This window comes from Sapajus apella, unplaced genomic scaffold, assembly GCF_009761245.1.
Source record: "Sapajus apella isolate SASKATOON/1434 unplaced genomic scaffold, GSC_monkey_1.0 scaffold135, whole genome shotgun sequence".
Classification (NCBI taxonomy): Eukaryota; Metazoa; Chordata; class Mammalia; order Primates; family Cebidae; genus Sapajus; species Sapajus apella.
This window is the reverse complement of record NW_022437075.1, coordinates 3495741-3514119: the sequence shown is the minus strand read 5'-3', so window position 1 is coordinate 3514119 and position 18379 is coordinate 3495741. Positions and strand designations below refer to the sequence as shown.

At 47.4% G+C, this 18379-nt stretch overlaps 1 protein-coding gene across 1 annotated transcript; it reads left to right on the top strand.

Annotated features, from left to right (window-relative positions):
- The first annotated feature begins 6 nt into the window (after positions 1–6).
- On the top strand, positions 7–17502 carry NLRP2 (NLR family pyrin domain containing 2). Its single transcript, XM_032263107.1, has 8 exons — positions 7–1136; positions 4010–4180; positions 5094–5258; positions 7714–7884; positions 8197–8367; positions 10463–10633; positions 13533–13703; positions 17111–17502. The coding sequence occupies exons 1-8, from the start codon at positions 85–87 to the stop codon at positions 17247–17249; spliced, it is 2211 nt and encodes a 736-aa protein (XP_032118998.1). The 5' UTR covers positions 7–84; the 3' UTR covers positions 17250–17502.
- The last annotated feature ends 877 nt before the right edge of the window (positions 17503–18379 follow it).

Genomic DNA, 18379 nt, shown 5'->3' with positions numbered 1-18379 from the left:
GGGGCGCTGATCCACGACATCTGCGGGGACTGGCTGAAGCCGAAGCCGGTGCCGGTCCTCCTGGGGAGTTTGCTGAAGAGGAAGATGCTACCCAAGGCTGCCCTGCTGGTCACCACGCGGTCCTGGGCCCTGAGGGACCTCCGGCCCCTGATGGAGCAGCCCATCTACATAAGGGTGGAGGGGTTCCTGGAGGAGGACAGGAGGGCCTATTTCCTGAGACACTTTGGAGAGGAGGACCAAGCCACGCGTGCCTTTGAGCTGATGAGAAGCAACGCGGCCCTGTTCCAGCTGGGCTCGGCGCCCGCGGTGTGCTGGATGGTGTGCACGAGTCTGAAGCTGCAGATGGAGAACGGGGAGGACCCGGCCCCCACCTGCCACACCCGCACGGGGCTGTTCCTGCACTTTCTCTGCAGCCGCTTCCCAAAAGGTGCCGAGCTCGGGCGCACGCTGCGGGCGCTGAGCCTCCTGGCTGCGCAGGGCCTGTGGGCGCAGATGTCCGTGTTCCACGCAGAGGACCTGGAGAGCCTCCGGGTGCAGGAGTCCGACCTCCGCCCGTTCCTGGACAGAGGCATCCTCCGCCGGGATAGAGACTCCAAAGACTGCTACTCGTTCCTGCACCTCAGCTTCCAGCAGTTTTTCACTGCGCTGTTCTACGCCCTGGAGAAGGAGGAGGAGGAGGACGGCCACGCCTGGGACATTGGGGATGTGCAGAAGCTGCTTTCTGGAGAAGAACGACTCCAGAACCCTGACCTGATCCAAGCAGGACACTTCTTATTCGGCCTCGCCAACGAGAAGAGAGCCACAGAGTTGGAGACCACTTTTGGCTGCCTGATGTCACGGGAGATCAAACAGGAATTACTGCGGTGCGACATCATTTGTGACGAGGACAGATACTCAACCTTGACGGACCTGAAGGAGGTCTTACACTGTCTGTACGAGTCTCAGGAGGAGGAGCTGGTGAAGGGGGTGATGGCCCCGTTGAGAGAAATATCCCTGCACTTAAGTGCCACAGACATTGTGACCTCTTCGTTCTGCCTCAAGCATTGTCGAAGTTTGGAGAAAATGTCACTGCAGGTGATAAAGGCAAAGCTCCCGGAGAATGTCACTGCCTCTGAATCAGATGCTGAGGTTGAGAGGTAAGAACCGTTTCACTCTACTGGTCATTCCATCTTGAGCCTCATCCAAGGGTCCCTTAGGAAGAGGCCAGAGCTTCCTATGACTGTGGCTTGGAGTCAGGAATTCCCTCTTGTTGGACTTCCTTTTTTGTTGTTGTTTTGAGAAGAATTCTTGCTCTGTTGCCCAGGCTGGAGTTGGAGTGCAGTGGTGCGATCTCAGCTCACTGCAACCTCCACCTCCCAAGCAATCCTCCCACCTCAACTACTGAGTAGCCAGAATTGCAGGCATGCATCATCATGCCTGGCTAATTTTTATATTTTTAGAAGAGATGGGGTCTCACCATGTTGCCCAAGCCACTCTTGAACTCTGGACCTCAAATAATCCACCTGCTTCGGCCTCTCAAAGTGCTGTGATTATAGGTGCAAGCCATCACCCACAGCCTTTTTTTTTTTTTAGGTTTAAGGCTGGACTTAAACTCTTGGGCTCAAGCAATCCTTCTGCCTTAGCCTCCAGAATAGCTGGAACTAGAGGTGTGCACTGCCGTACTTGATGCCAATATACATTTTTTTTTTTTTTTGAGACAGAGTCTTGCTCTGTCATCCAGGCTGGAGTGCAGTGACGCAGTCTTGGTTCACTGCAACTTCACCTCCCAGGTTCAAGCGATTCTCCTACCTCAGCCTCCCGGGTAGCTGGGACTACAGGTGTGCGCCACCATGCTTAGCTAACTATATTTTTATTTGAGATGGAGTTTAACTATGTTGGCCAGGCTGGTCTCGAACTCCTGGCCTCAAATGATCTACCCACCTTGGCCTCCCAGAGTGCTGGAATTAGAGGAGCGAGGCAGCGCCCGGCCTGTTGCTGGACTTTATTCCTGCTTCACATTCAGGGTGAAAGGTACAATGTTGTGAATAGGAATAGAAGCTTTGGAGTCAGACCTTGTTTCGAGACCTAACTCCTCTTTAGGTGGGCAATTGTTGATAATGGCTCAACCTGTTTCCCTGCTTCTGTGTGTCAGTTGTGTAAACTTCAGGAGATCTATAATGTGACTGTGACTGTCCCCTTTTTTTGGCACGACCGCTGGAAGGGCATTAAAGTTTGTACTTAGAGGATGATCTCCTAAAACCAGAGATTTTAGTCTCTCTCTCTTTTTTTTTTTTTTTTTTTGAGACAGTCTTGCTCTGTTGCCAGGCTGGAGTGCAGTGGCACAATCTCGACTCACCACAACCTCCACCTCCTGGGTTCAAGTGATTCTCCTGCCTCAGCCTCCTGAGTAGCTGGGACTACAGGCACGTGCCACCATGCCCAGCTAATTTTATATTTTAGAAAGACAGGGTTTCACCATGTTGTCCAGGATGGTGTTGCTCTCTTGACATCGTGATCCACCCACCTCAGCCTCCCAAAGTGCTGGGATTAAAGGAGTGAGCCACGATGCCCGGCTAACCTAGTCTTAAAACAGCAAGGGGCTCTAGAGCTAACAAAATTTAAGTTTCGACTTCGTTTGGGGTTGTGGGTGTGGGAGCAGAGTCTTGTTCTGTCATCCAGGCTGGAGTGCAGTGGCACAATCTCGACTCACTGCAACCTCTGCCTCTGAGTTCAAGCAATTCTGCTGCCTCACCCTCCCGTGTAGCTGGGACTACAGGCACACACCACCAAGCCCAGCTAATTTCTTTTTCTTTTTCTTTTTGAGATGGAGTTTCACTTTTTTGCCTAGGTTGGAGTGAAGTGGCACGATCTCAGCTCACTGCAACCTACCCCTCCACCCCCCACCTCCCCTGCAGTTTAATGATTGTCCTGCCTCAGCCTCCCTAGTACCAGGGATTGCAGGCACCCACCATCATGCCCAGCTAATTTTCATATTTTTAGTAGAGACAGCGTTTTTCCATGTTGGCCAGGCTGGTCTCCAACTCTTGACCTCAGGTGACCTACATGCCTTAGACTCCCAAAGTACTAGGATTACAGGTGTGAGCCCCCATACCCACACTGTATTCTCAATCTTTTATCAATGATATGTTTAGCATTTTAACTTATTTTTATCCTCTATTGGATTTTTGTGTAAAAGGATAATTTCGGCCAGGCACAGTGGCTCACACCTGTAATCCCAGCACTTTGGGAGGCCGAGACAATGGACAGATCACCTGAGGTCAAGAGTTCAAGACCACCCTGACCGACATAGAGAAACCCCTCTATTAAAAATACAAAATTAGCCGGGGCCAGACATGGTGGCTCACACCTGTAATCCTAGCACTTTGGGAGGCCAAGGCAGGCAGATCACAAGGACAAGAGATCAAGACCATCCTGGCCAATATGGTAAAACCCCGTCTCTACTAAAAATACAAAAATTAACCAGGCGTGGTGGCAGGCACTTGTAGTCCCAGCTACTCAGGAGGATGAGGCAGGAGAATTGCTTGAACCCAGGGGCAGAGGCTGCAGTGAATGGAGATCGCACCACTGCACTCCAGCCTGGTGACAGAGCAAGACTCCATCTAATAAAATAATAATAATAATTAGCCGGGCATGGTGTTATGTGCCTATAATCCCAGCTACTTGGGAGGCTGAGGCAGGAGAATCACTTGAACTGGGAGATGGAGGTTGCGGTGAGCCAAGATCGCACCATTGCACTTCAGCCTGGGCAACAAGAATGAAACTCCATCTCAAAAAAAAAAAAAAAGAAAGAGAAAAAAAAAAGAAAGAAAGAGAAAAAAAGAGTAAAACTTCTTTCTCCTGTGATGTGTCTTGGGTGTTGAATTGTCTGATAGTGGTGCTAAACGATTAAATGGTCCAGCTTTCAATTATGCTTATTTATTAGGGGTATATGCCCAGAGAAACCCTAAACACTTTGGCCATGATGGATGCATGCACGTTTGGTGTAACCCCCTTCTTCTTTTCCCTATAGATCCCAGGATGATCAACACATGCTTCCTTTCTGGACAGATCTTTGCTCCGTATTTGGCACAAACAAGGATCTCATCATTCTAGAAGTCAATAATAGCTTTCTTAGTGCCTCGCTGTTAAGGATCCTGTGTGAACAAATAGCTTCTGACACCTGTCATCTCCAGAGAGTGGTGTAAGTAGAAACGAATTCATGAACTAAAATCCTTAGGATGTGAAAGTTTTGCATTTTTAATATTGGAGCAATATTCAAATTCCTGTCCTAGACTCTAAGTGCTCAAGACACAAGGAATTGAGAGAGTCCCACCACCCTTAAATTTGTCTTGTGTGATAATCATATAAAGTAACTTTAGGGGCAGGGCACAGTGGCTCACACCTGTAATCTCAGCACTTTGGGAGGCTGAGGCGGACAGATAACTTGACATCAGGAGTTCAAGACCAGCCTGGCCAACATGGTGAAACCCTGTCTCTACTTAAAAAAAAAAAAAAAAAGCCAGCTGTGGTGGCAGGTGCCTGTAATCCCAGCTACTTGGGAGGTTGAGGGTTTAGGCAGGAGAATTACTTGAACCCGGGAGGCAGAAGTTGCAGTGAGCTGAGATCACGCCACTGCATTCCAGCCTGAGCAAATGGACTCCATCTCAAAAAATAAAAAAAAAAATTAAAAGGGGCTCACGCCTGTAATTCCAGCACTTTGGTAAGTCGAGGCCAGGGGAATCACTTGAGGTCAGGAGTTCAAGACTAGCCTGGCCAAGATGGCAAAACCCCATCTCTACTAAAAATATAAAAATTAGCTGGGCAAGGTGGCAGGCACCTGTAATCCCAGGAACGTTTGAGGCTGAGGCAGGAGAATCACTTGAATCAGGGAGATGAAGGTTGCAGTGAGCCGAGATCATGCCACTGCACTCCTGCCTGGGTGACTGTGAAATTCTATCTCAAAAGAGAAGAAAAAATCTGTAAAGATGGACACAAATTTAAACATGGAAAAAACGTTTCTGAAGTTTAAATACATTGAGCTCCTCATTTCTATTTAAGTACAAAAGAATTACAGACACTCAACATTTCACTTTTTTTTTTTTTTTTTTTCCTAGGATCAAAAACATTTCCCCAGCTGATGCTTATCGGAACCTCTGCCTAGCTCTTCAAGGTCACAAGACTGTAACACATCTAAGACTTCGATGCAGTACCCAGAACGATATGCTTCCTGCACTGTGTGAGGTCCTGAGGCACCCAAAATGTAACCTGCAGTATCTTGGGTATACCTCTTCATCACTAAAATCCTTCATCATACCAACAGCTACCATAGCTTATACGGCAATTTTGTGTAAACTAGGAAAAGTTGGTGACTGACTGGAAACAGTACTAACGGCAGATGGCCCAGGATACAGCATGGGCTGAATTTGAGTTTCCACTTGCCTTGAGCAGTGAACAACCTGGACAACCATACGTGAGGACCCTGAGTCCAGAGAAACTCCCAGAATCATCTTTACCTTTTATTTTATTTTATTTTTTGAAAAGAAAGGAGTCTTGCTCTGTTGTCCAGGCTGGAATGCAGTGGCGTGATCTCAACTCACTGAAACCTCTGCCTCCCATGTTCAAGGAATTCTCCTGCCTCAGCCTCCCAAGTAGCTGAGATTACAGGTGCCTACCACAACACCCGGCTAACTTGTGCTTTTTTTTTTTTCTTTTGAGGCAGAATCTTGGTCTGTCACCAGGCTGGAATGTGGTAGTGCAAACTTGGCTCGCTGCAAACTCTGCCTCCTGGGTTCAAGTAATTCTCCTGTCTCAGCCTTCTGAGTGCCTGGGACTACAGATAGGTGCCAACATGCCCACCTAATTTTTGTATTTTTAGTAGAGATGGACTTTCACCATGTTGGCCAGGCTGATCTCGAACTCCCGACCTCCAGTGACCCACGCGCCTTGGCCTTCCAAAGTGCTGGCATTACCAAGGTGTGAGCCACTGCGCCTGGCCGATTTTTGTATTTTTAGTAGAGACAGGGTTTGACCATGTTGGTCAGTCTGGTCTCAAACTCCTGACCTCAAGTGATCTGTTCACCTCAGCCTTACAAAGTGCTGGGATTATAAACGTGGCCACCCCACCTGACTAATTTTTGTATTTTTAGTAGAAATGGGGTTTCATCATGTTAGCCAGGCTGGTGTTAAACTCTTGGCCTTGTGATCCACCTGCCTTGGCCTCCCAAAGTGCTGACTGAGATTACAAGCGTGAGTCACCATGCCCAGCCACTAATTTCTTAAGGAACAAATTGATATCCAAAATGGGAAGAGAGTCTCCATACAAGTTCAGTGTTGTTACGGGGTTTTTTTTTTTTTTTTGGAAGCTATTAACACGCTACGTTCCAATTTCCTACTGTTAACGATTTAAGCTCTAAAAGAAAAAAGCGGGCCAGGCACAGTGGTTCACGCCTGTAATCCCAACACTTTGGGAGGCTAAGACAAGGAGATCATGAGGTCGAGATCAAGACCTTCCTGACCAACCCCATCTCTACTAAAAATACAAAAATTTGCCTGGTGTGGTGGTGGGCACCTGTAGTCCCCGCTACTTGGGAGGCTGAGGTAGGAGAATCGCTGGAACTCGGGAGGCGGAGGTTGCAGTGAGCCAAGATCATGCCATTGCACTCTGGCCTGGTGACAGAGTGAGACTCCATCTCAAAGAAAAAAATTAAAATTAAAGAAAAAAGTGGTTTTTAGCTGAATTCTAGTGATTTTTAGCTATGTGGCAGGTATTCCACTTGGCAATTCTTGTGGATTATGAACTTCGATGCTTAAAATGGGAGTATGACTCATTTCTAATTTAAAGCCGAAAGAAATGAGGGTAATTAGACCATGTTTTCATATATAAAAATAAAACCAAGATATACATTTTTTTAAAAACCTGACTCTGGAGACCATAAGGATTTCTAAACATTCCAGCGAGGTTCCTTTTGCCCACAGGAGGCTTTATGAATAGAAGATAGTGTCGTGTTCTATGACGTGGTCGGTTGACTGGATTTCTGAGTGTTTCTCAGCCTGTGGGCCCCAGAGCAAGAGTAGCCGCATCACCTGGAAACTTGGCAAAATGCAGATTCTTGGGTCCTATCCCACCTTCTCTGAATCATGGGATATGGCCTATGAATTTGTTCTAACACATTTTCTGGATGAACACAGAGCACCTTGAAACGTAGGTTAGTGGGGCCAGGCGTGGTGGCTCATGCCTAAATCCCAGTACTTTGGGAGGCTGAGGCTGGCATATCATTTGAAGTCAGGAGTTTGAGACCAGCCTGGCCAACATGGTAAAACCCCGTCTGTACTAAAAATACAAAAATTTATCCGGGCAAGATGGCACACACCTGTAGTCCCAGATACTCAGTGGCTGAGGCGGGAGAATTGCTTGAAACCAGAAGGTAGAGGTTACTGTGAGCTGAGGTTGCATCACTGCACTGCAGCCTGGGCAACAGAGCATGACTCTTTCAGGAAACAATGAAACATAGGTTAGTGGACTCTGCATCAAAGTTTTTGTTACATTGACTGAGGTTCTGTATTTCTAGCTGATTCCTGGGTGATCCTGATGCTGCTGGTCCGGGAACCACTCTTTGACAACCACTGATCCAGATCATTCAAGTCAGGGTGTAACATAACCAGTGAGATGGAAACCAAAGACGGTTCCCTGGCATTTAGATTCTCAGGAATGACTTGTCCCCATTTCTCCCACAGGTTGGTGTCTTGTTCCGCCACCACTCAGCAGTGGGCTGATCTCTCCTTGGCCCTTAAAGTCAACCAGTCCCTGACGTGCGTAAACCTCTCCAACAGTGAGCTCCTGGATGAGGGTGCCAAGTTGCTGTACACAACTTTGAAACACCCAAAGTGCCTCCTGCAGAGGTTGTCGTAAGTCTCTTTTCTCTTCAGAGCAGCTGTGGTTTCCAACTGGGGCCGTAGATGAGAAACGGTCATGGCTGACTTGGCTGTGTGGAACCTCTCGCTGATAGGAACACCTGTTCCCATGTTGAGATCCGGACAGATGGCTTCTCAGTCTTGTTCTCTCATTCCTATTCCTTCAGATGATCACCAGGGCATGAGAGAGGGTGGAGAGTTCACAAGAAGGGCTTTGGGATGCTAGCATTTGGAGGCAGCCAAGAAGGCTGAAATTGGAAGTGTTCTGACCGTGTTGCCACTTGTGATTCTTTTGTTCTAACACAGGTTGGAAAACTGTCACCTCACAGAAGCCATTTGCAAGGACCTGGCTGCCGTTTTGGTTGTCAGCCGGGAGCTGATGCACCTGTGCTTGGCTGAGAACCCCCTCAGTGATACGGGGGTGAAGTTTCTGTGTGAGGGCTTGAGTTACCCTGAGTGTAAACTACAGACCCTGGTGTAAGTCCCTCAGTCCCTGCTGACTGCCTGTGTGCGTGGGTGTACATGCATACCCGCCCACACACACACTGGGCTCGAGTAGGGTGTTTCTAAGCATACTCAATTTCTCTCAATGCCCCAAGCATGCTGCTAATGGTGGTAACTGGTGAGACCTGGGGAGATGATGATACGAAATGTATAAGTAGAAGTAGTATAAAAAAAAAAAAAAGAAAAAAAGAAGAAAAAATGAAAATAAAAAAAGTAGTAATATTCTATAGGGATTTGGAGGATGTAGCTGGTTTTCAGTGTTCTTTTTTTTTTCTCTTTTTGCATGTATATATTTTAGACATGCGGGTCTCACCATGTTGCCTAGGCTGGTCTCGAACTCCTGAGCTCAAGCGATCTGCCCATCTTGGCCTCCCAAAATGCTAGGATTACAGGCATGAGCCATTGTACCCCATGCTGTTTTTTCTCTTAATCTGTGTGCTTAGAACTATAGCCGTATAACATAAATTACATGTAATTGGTTGTAGATGGAAGCTATTTTCTCTTTTTTTTTTTTTTTTTTTTTAATGAACGATTTGCAAATCAGGCAGCCATCTGAGCCAGTGTAGGCTGACTCTCTGTGGAAGCTGTTGGAAGCTACATGCTCAATATAAACCTCCCATTAATACTAAAATCATAGAACAGGTAGCTGGGTGCAGTGGCTCAAGTCTGTAATCCCAGCACTTTGGGAGGCCGAGGCAGGCAGATCCCTTGAGGACAGAAGTTCGAGACCAGCCTGGCTAACACAGTGAAACCCCGTCTCTACTAAAAATATAAAAATTAGCAGGGCGGAGTGGTATATGTCTTTAATCTCAGTTACTCAGAAAGCTGAGTCAGGAGAATCACTTGAACCCAGAAGGTAGAGGTTGCAGTGAGCTGAGATGGCACCTGGGTGACAGAACAAGACTGTCTCAAAAAAAAAAAAAAACTGTGTCTGCACTGATGATTTCTGTTCAGAGACTTTTTTTTTTTTTTTTGAGATAGAGTTTTGGAGTTTTGCTCTTATTGTCCAGGCTGGAGTGCAAAGGCGCGATCTTGGCTCACCACAACCTCTGCCTCCCAGGTTCAAGCAATTCTCCTGCCTCAGCCCCCCGAGTAGCTGGGATTGCAGATGTGTACCATCATGCCCGGCTAATTTTGTATCTTTAGTAGAGATGGGGTTTCTCCATGTTGGTCAGGCTGGTCTCAAACTCCTGACCTCAAGGGATCCACCCACCCCAGCTTCCCAAAGTGCTGGGATTAGAGGCGTGAGTCACTGTGCCCTGCTGAGAATCGTTTTTACTTCTCTGACTTCTGTTGCTGCCTGCACTCCTTGGCTTGTGGCCCTTCCTTCAACTTCAGCAGCATAGCATATTCCAACATTGCTCTGGCTCCCTTGTCATGTCACCTCCTGCTGGCTTCGACTCTCGGCTCCCTCTTATCAGGATCCCTGTGATTGCATTGGACCTACTCAAATAAACCAGGACAATATCCCCATCTTAAGATTCTCAGTCACATCTCAGCCAGGTGTGGTGGCTCACCCCTGCAATCCTAGCACTTCAGGAAGCTGAGGCGGGCAGATCACCTGAGGTCGGGAGTTTGAGACCACCCTGACCAACATGGAGAAAATTCATCCCTACTAAAAATACAAAAACGTGATGAAACTCCATCTCTACTAAAAATACAAAAATAGCTGTGTGCGTTGGCGCATGCCTGTAATCCCAGCTACTTGGGAGGCTGAGGCAGGAGAATCGCTTGAACCAAGGAGATGGAGGTTGCAGTGAGCCGAGATTGTGCCATCACACTCCAGCCTGGGTTAAAAGAACAAAACTCCATCTCAAAAAAAAAAAAAAAAAAAAAAAAGATTCTGAGTCACATCTAGGGGGTCCCTGTAGCTGGCACGTGCCAGAAGTTAGGACTTAGACATCTTGGGGGAGGCCATTCTTCTGTCCACCACCCCACCCCATGATTCCATTTCCATGTCACCGTTGTCTCGAAGTGTGTCTGAAACCCATGGCTCAGAGTTGAAGGTGCATCACACCAGCGAGAACTAACAGGTTTGGGTTTTTTTCTTCGTGTGGTTGGCTTCTAGGCTGTGGAACTGTGACATAACTAGCAAAGGCTGCTGTCACCTCGCAAAGCTTCTCCACGAAAAATCAAGCCTAATGAACTTGGATCTGGGGCAGAATGACATAGGAGTTCCTGGAGTGCAGGGCCTATGTGAGGCTTTGAAGAAACCACTGTGTAACTTGAAACGTTTGTGGTGAGTTAGCTTATAAGTTCAACTTACGGCTTTTATACCTTATTTTTTATTTTATTTTTTTTTTTGAGACGGAGTTTCGCTCTTGTTACCCAGGCTGAAGTGCAATGGCGCGATCTCGGCTCACCGCAACCTCCGCCTCCTGGGTTCAGGCAATTCTCCTGCCTCAGCCTCCTGAGTAGCTGGGATTACAGGCATGCGCCACCATGCCCAGCTAATTTTTTGTATTTTTAGTAGAGACGGGGTGTCACCGTGTTGACCAGGATGGTCTCGATCTCTTGACCTCGTGATCCACCCGCCTCGGCCTCCCAAAGTGCTGGGATTACAGGCGTGAGCCACTGCGCCCGGCCTTTTATACCTTATTGAATCTGTGTCTAACGTAAAACAATCAGTGAAGCAGACTTCCGGTGATGTAACTGAGAGGCCAGTCGAGCATTCACTAGGATGGCTAAAGAAGTAAGTTCTAGTCTGTGTCATGCAAAGACCAGCTGTGAAATTTTGAGGATACAATGCCTCAAGCCATTCAGAGAGGTAGGAATTGGGCCGGGCGCGGTGGCTCACACCTGTAATCCCAGCACTCTGAGAGGCCGAAGCAGGTGGATCACTTGAGGTCAGGAGTTCGAGATTAGCCTGGAAAACATGGTGAAACCCCATCTCTACTAAAAATACAAAATTTAGCCTGGCATGGTAATCCCAGCTGCTCAGGAGGCTGAGGCAGCAGAATCACTTAAACCCAGGAGGCGGAGGTTGCAGTAAGCTGAGATCACATCATTGCACTCCAGCCTGGGTGACAAGAGCAAGACTCCCTCTCAGAAAAAAAGAGGTAGGAATTGGACATCATGCCAGAAAATGCTGGCTATATCTGCAGGTGAATAGTCTCAACCCGGCTGCTGTACAAATCCCATGTGAGTTAGGTACAATCAAATGCACTTGAACCTGAAATCCTCCCTGGGAGGGAATCTTCATTTGATTGCAGTTGGGTGAAGTGGCTCATGCCTGTAATCCCAGCATTTTGGGCATCCAAGGCGGGCAGATTGCTTGAGGCCAACAGTTTAAAAACAGCCTGGCCAGTACAATGCAAACCCTGTCTCTACTAAAAGTACAAAAATTAGCTGGGCATGGCTGTGTATGTCTGTGCTCTCAGCTACTCAGGAGGCTGAGGTGGGAGAATCACTTGAGCCTGGGAGGAAGAAGTTACAGTGAACTGAGATCACATCACTTCACTGAAGCCTCGATGACAGAGTGAGATCCTGTCTCAAAAAAAAAAAAAAAAAAAAAAAAGGCACCTTTTTAATCACTCACTGACACGGGCAGAAGGGCAAAAAGTTTGATTTGCAGGATGACCCAGGAGTTCGAGGCTGCAGTGAGCCGAGATGGTGCTACCACACTCCAGCCTGGGCAACAGAGTGAGACCTTGTCTCAAAAGAGAAAAAAAGTGGCTGGGCACGGTAGCTCACACTTGTAACCCCAGCACTTGGGAGGCTGAGGTAGGTGGATCACCTGAGATCAGGCGTTCAAGACCAGCCTGGCCAACATGGTGAAACCACGTCTCTATTAAAAACACAAAAATTGGCCGGGCGCGGTGGCTCAAGCCTGTAATCCCAGCACTTTGGGAGGCCGAGGCGGGTGGATCACGAGGTCAAGAGATCGAGACCATCCTGGTCAACATGGTGAAACCCCGTCTCTACTAAAAATACAAAAAATTAGCTGGGCATGGTGGCGTGTGCTTGTAATCCCAGCTACTCAGGTGGCTGAGGCAGGAGAATTGCCTGAACCCAGGAGGCAGAGGTTGCGGTGAGCCGAGATTGCGCCATTGCACTCCAGCCTGCCTAACAAGATAACAAGAGCGAAACTCCGACTCAAAAAAAAAAAAAAATAAAAAAACACAAAAATTAGCCAGGCGTGGTGGCACATAGCCGTCATCTCGTCTATTTTGGAGACTGAGGCACGAGAATGGCTTGAATCTGGGAGGCCGAGGTTGCAGTGACCCAAGATCACACCATAGCACTCAGGCCTTGTTGAAAGAGTGAGACTCCGTCTCAAAAGAGAGTGACTTATAAGATGGAAGTTACTTGATATTTAATCTCTCTGCTCGAAACCCTCAGCGCTTCCGTGTGTCAGTCCAAGTAAAACTCTGTATTTACAGTGGCCTCAGGTCACCTCTTCCCTGTGTCCTCATCCCTGCAGTCCTCCCTGGCTCACTCTCATGCTGCTGCCTGGATGTTCTGTTTTACGTGTCAATCACATCAACCCCAGGGCCTTTGCACAAGCTATTTCTCTGCCTGGAGAACCCCCAAACTCTATGACTCAGCCTCTTTACCCTGTCACCTCCAACCATTGTAGCTGGAACACCCAGCTACTCCCTGTACGCCTTGCCTTTAAGCCCTCTGACACTCCATATTTTCCTGTTAGATGAGTCTTGAGGGCAGAGGTTTTTTGTTTTTGTTTTTGTATTATATTTTTTTATTAATTTTTTTTTTAAATTTTTTAGCCAAGAGACTATCAGTCCATGTTGTGGTTTTTTTTGAGACAGAGTTTTGCTCTGGTCGCCCAGGCAGGAGTGCAATGACACTATCTCTGCTCACTGCAAACCCCACCTCCCAGGTTTAAGCTATTCTCCTGCTTCAGCCTCCCAAGTAGCTGGGACTATAGGCACGCACCACCACACCTGGTTAACTTTGTATTTTTAGTAGAGATGGGGTTTCTCCATGTTGCCTGTGCTGGCCTCGAACCCCTGACCTCAGGTGATACACCTACCTCAGCCTCCCAAAGTGCTGAGACGCGCCTGGCTGAGACTTCTGTTGCTCATGCAGATCCCCAACACCCAAGGGTGCACTTGGCTCACAGGAGGGTGCTGGTCAGCAGTGGCTGAACGAACCTGTTGATTTCTGTCTTTCACCAGGTTGTGGGGATGTTCCATCCCTCCGGCCAGTTGTGAGAACCTCTCCTATGTCCTCAGCTGCAACCAGACCCTCATCACTCTGGACCTGGGCCAGAATCCCTTAGGGTATAGTGGAGTAAAGTTGCTGTTTGAAACCTTGACACATGCAAATGGCACCCTCCAGACACTCAGGTACGACCCATGTACTCCCCCCTCAGGTTTTCTCCGGGGTAGTAGGTTTAGGGGACGTATAATCCAGGAATCTGCTGTAGGAGGCTGATCCAGCTCTCAGCCGGTGGTGTCTGTCCACCCGGTGAGTCTCCCATAGATTCCTTCTGCTTTGTCAGGTAAGATGGCTTAAAGAATGAAACTCATACTCAGTCGGGATCCAAGAAGATAGATTTATGGCTTTAGTGAGAGGGAGGACCATAGTCAGCCATTGTCTCCTGAGAGACACCAAATCACAGATCTCAAATGGTGCTTGTGGAAAGAGCTCTGTCAGTGTCAGCCTTGGAAGTGTGTTCTCTGGATTGAGTCTGCTGTCAAATGACAGGAGTCTGGGACATAGATGCTGTCACCAGTTACCTGCTGTCCTTTTTTCTTTTGTTTTGTTTTGAGATGCAGTTTTGTTCTTGTTGCCCAGGCTGGAGTGCAATGGCATGGTCTCAGCTCACTGCAACCTCCGCCTCCCAGGTTCAAGCGATTCTCCTGCCTCAGCCTCTCGAGTAGCTGGGATTACAGGTGGCTGCCACCACACCTGGCTGATTTCTGTATTTTTAGTAGAGACAGGGTTTTAACATGTTGGCTAGGCTGGTCTCGCACTCCTGACCTCAGGTGATCTACCTGCTTCAGCCTCCCAAAGTGCTGGGATTACAGGTGTGAGCCACCATGACCAGCCCTTTTTTTTTTTTTTTTTTTTTTTTTTTTTTTTTTAAAGGCAAGAACTCACTATGTCCCCTTAGGCTGGAGTCCAGCAGCACAATGACAGCTAGCTGCAGGCTCACCCCACCTCCTGGGCTCAAGCAGTCCTCCTGCCTCAGTCCCGGAGTAGCTAGGTTTATCCTGAGCCATTGCACCCAGCCATGGCTGCTGTCCATCTGTTCATGAGAGCCAGTTATCATTGGGTTGTGTTTGTTTGTTTGTTTGATTTTTTTTGGCAAGGTGGGGAGGCTTGAGAAGGAGTCTTGCTTTGTTGCCCAGGCTGGAGTGCAGTGGTGTGATACCTCATCTAACTGCCACCTCTGCCTCCCAGGTTCTCGTGCCTCAGCCTCCCAAGATGGTATATTACAGGCATATACCATCAAATCCAGCTAATTTTTGTATTTTTAGTAGTGACAGGGTTTTGCCATGTTGGCCAGCCTGGTCTTCAACTGCTGACCTCAGGTGATCCACCTGCCTTGGCATCCCAAAGTTCTGGGATTACAGGCATGAGCCACCGCACCCGGCCTGGGTTGTATTTGGATACCATGGCATCAGAGAACCAAGAGCCATTTCCTAGGAGTGTGGGAACTTTTAGAAATCCTCAAAAGCAACACAGTCTACTGCTGGCTTAAAATAATCTTTATGTAGAAGAAATACAGATTACTTGTTTACTTAATATGAATCTCAGCCTAAGATACTTTGTAAGTGAAAAGGCATATGGACACTAAGGATTTTATTAAGCTTTAAGTTTTTCTATTTTTATTTTTTATTTATTTATTTTTTGGAAATGAAGTCTTGCTCTGTCACCAGGCTGGAGGGCAGTGGCACAATCTCAGCCCACTGCAACCTTTGCCTCCCGGTTCAAGTGATTCTTCCACCTCAGCCTCCCAAGTCACTGGGACTACAAGCACGTACCACCATGGCTGGCTAATTTTTTGTATTTTTAATAGAGATGGGATTTCACCATGTTGGCCAGGATGGTCTTGATCTCTTGACCTCATGATCCACCTGCCTCGGGCTGCCAAAGTGTTGGGATTACAGGCATCAGCCACCACACCAGCTATTTTTATTTATTTTTGAGACAGAGTTTGACTCTTGTTGCCCAGGCTGGAGTGCAATGGCAAAATCTCAGGCACCCGCCACCATGCCCAGCTAATTTTTTGTATTTTTGTAGAGACAGATTTCACCATGTTGGCCAGGCTGGTCTCGAACTCCTGACCTCGTGATCTGCCAGCCTCAGCCTCCCAAAGTGCTGGGGTTACAGGTGTGAGCCACCGCACCCAGCCATACTCTCACATTATTTTAGCTGCAGACAGGGTACCCACTCAAGCCAGTATGTGGTTGGATAGTTGTACTGAGAATCTCGAACGACAAAACTGATACTAAAAGTCAAAACTATAGTCCTAATAAGTATGACTACTAATATCTTCTGGTCTTTTAATTTTAAACATATTTTGCCTTAATGATTCCTTCTTCCTGTCCTGCCTCACATTTCCACATACATATAGCTAAATATGGCTACCACATAATGAGGCTGTCATCACAGGCCGATAAATGGTGGTGGTAGGCTGGTATCTTGTAGCCAAGCTGGGTGCAGAGGACAAAAGCTGGTCTGGCTGGCTTGGTTCAAGGTATGCATCTCCTCTGTTGAATTGGTACTCCTGGGTCTACCGAGTAGAAGTTGCCAAAATGGGTAATGGAGCAGGTAGGTAGGTATTAGAGCGATAGCCCAGCCATACTCAGCAATTCCATTTCTCCGTGTATGCTAATCAACAACCATCTAAAACTGCACAGTGGCTTTATACCATTACAAGGTTAATCTGATGTTATCTTCTTCTCTATCAGATCAACATGGTTGGGAACGAGAAGAAAGAGGAATGAACAAAAGGATTAAAAAGGGAAATGAAAGTCTTTAATTGTATATTTATTTTTGAGACAAGGTCTCATTCTGTTGCTCAGGCCTGGAGTGCAGTGGCCTGATCTTGGCTCACCACAACCTCTGCCTCCCAGGTTGAAGTGATTCTCCTGCCTCAGCCTCCTGAGTAGCTGCGACTATAGGCATGTACCTCCACACCCAGCTAACTTTTATATTTTTAATAGAGATGGGTCTCAACCATGTTGGCTATGCTGGTCTCAAACTTCTGACCTCAAGTGATCCACCCACCTCACTCTCCCAAAGTGCTGGGATTACAGGGATGACCCACCACACCTGGCCTCATTTTATATTTAAAAATTAAAAATAAGCGAATCAGGCCAGGTGCGGTGGCACCTGCCTGTAATCCCAACACTTTGGGAGGCCAAAGTGGGCAGACCACTTGAGCCCAGGAGTTTGAAACCAGTCTGGGCAACATGGTGAAACCCCAGCTCTACTAAAAACACAAAAATTAGCTGAGAGTTGTGGCAGGTGCCCATAGTTCCACCTACTCAGGGGGCTGAGGGATCAGATGGCTTCAACCCGGGAGGCAGAGGTTGCAGTGAGCTTAGATGATGCCACTGCACTCCAGCCTAGGTGACAGAGATTCCATCTCAAAAAAAAAAAGGAAAAAAAATCAATATGGAATGCTCCTTTGCCACTTAGAATAATCAGGAAAGGTGACCCATGCTCTGTGCCTCTTGGAAATTTGAAACAAATCTCCTTGACCCAAAAAGTAACCTTTTCTTCCCCCATTGTACCCCAGGTTGAAAATAGATGACTTTACTGATGAACTCGATAAGCTACTGAAAGAAATAGAAGGCAGCAACCCGCAACTGACTATTGACACTGAGAATCAAGAGCCCTGGAAAAAAAGGCCTTCTTCTGGCTACTTCATTGTCTGAATCCCCCCACCCCAGAGTCATTCATTCTCAATGAAGCCAAGGATTTCCCAGGTGTCGGTGAACTGCCTGTGACTCCCCCCCACCTCGCCCCCACTCCTCGGGGAAATGAGTTGATTGCTGGGTTAGATGTTTTAGTCATGGTTCTGCCTCTGTTTTAGGTAGAACGTGCATATGTCCTTGACCTTGTTATGTATGATATATCTGTATCACGGGTATATGGAGAGAAATAAAGGTGAGAGCATTCACAAATGAAGCTGTTACTTAGTAATGGGCTTTGACAAGTTAGAGAAAAGATATCTTACTGGGGAGAACCTGGGGGGTAGGGGGAGGGACAGTGTTTAGTTGCACTGATTTCTGTTGCCTTGCCAATCTTTGACCTGGTATTTCCTTTTTTTTTTTCCCTTGAGATGGAGTCACACTCTATTGCCCAGGCTGGAGTGCAGTGGTGTGATTTCAACTCACTGCAACCTCCGCCTCCCAAGTTTAAGCAATTCTCCTGCCTCAGCCTCCATCTCCCAAGTAGCTGGGATTACAGACAGACAGCTAATTTTGTATTTTTAGTAGAGACAGGGTTTCATCATGTTGGCCAGTCTGGTCTTGAACTCCTGGCCTCAAGCAATCCACCTGCCTCAGCCTCCCCAGGTTGGGGAATTACAGACATGAGCTACCATGCCTGGCCTCCAGAGTGTGTTTATTCTCAGGTTCAGTGGGAGGAAGGGGGAAAGTTGGTAAAAGAGGCACAAAGTTTAAAAAGGACATTGCATGAAGAAACCAAAGGTTTCTCATTCTCCACACTATTAACATTCTGGGGCCAGATTACTGCTTGCTGGCAAACATGGTCCTGTACATTTATAGGGCGTTTGGCACCATCCCTAGCCTCCACTTACTAGATACCAGCATCCTCACAGTTATGACCAAAATGTCTCTGGGAATTAGAAAATATTTCCTGAAATGCAAAATTTCCTTAGGTTGAAAACCATTGTAATCTAGTCCCATCTTTAAGAGAAGAAACTGCGGCTAGGTGCGGTGGCTCATGCCTGTAATCCCAGCACTTCAGGAGGCTGAGGTGGGTGGATCATAAGGTCAGGAGTTCGAGACCAATGTAGCCAATATGGTGAAACCCCATCTCT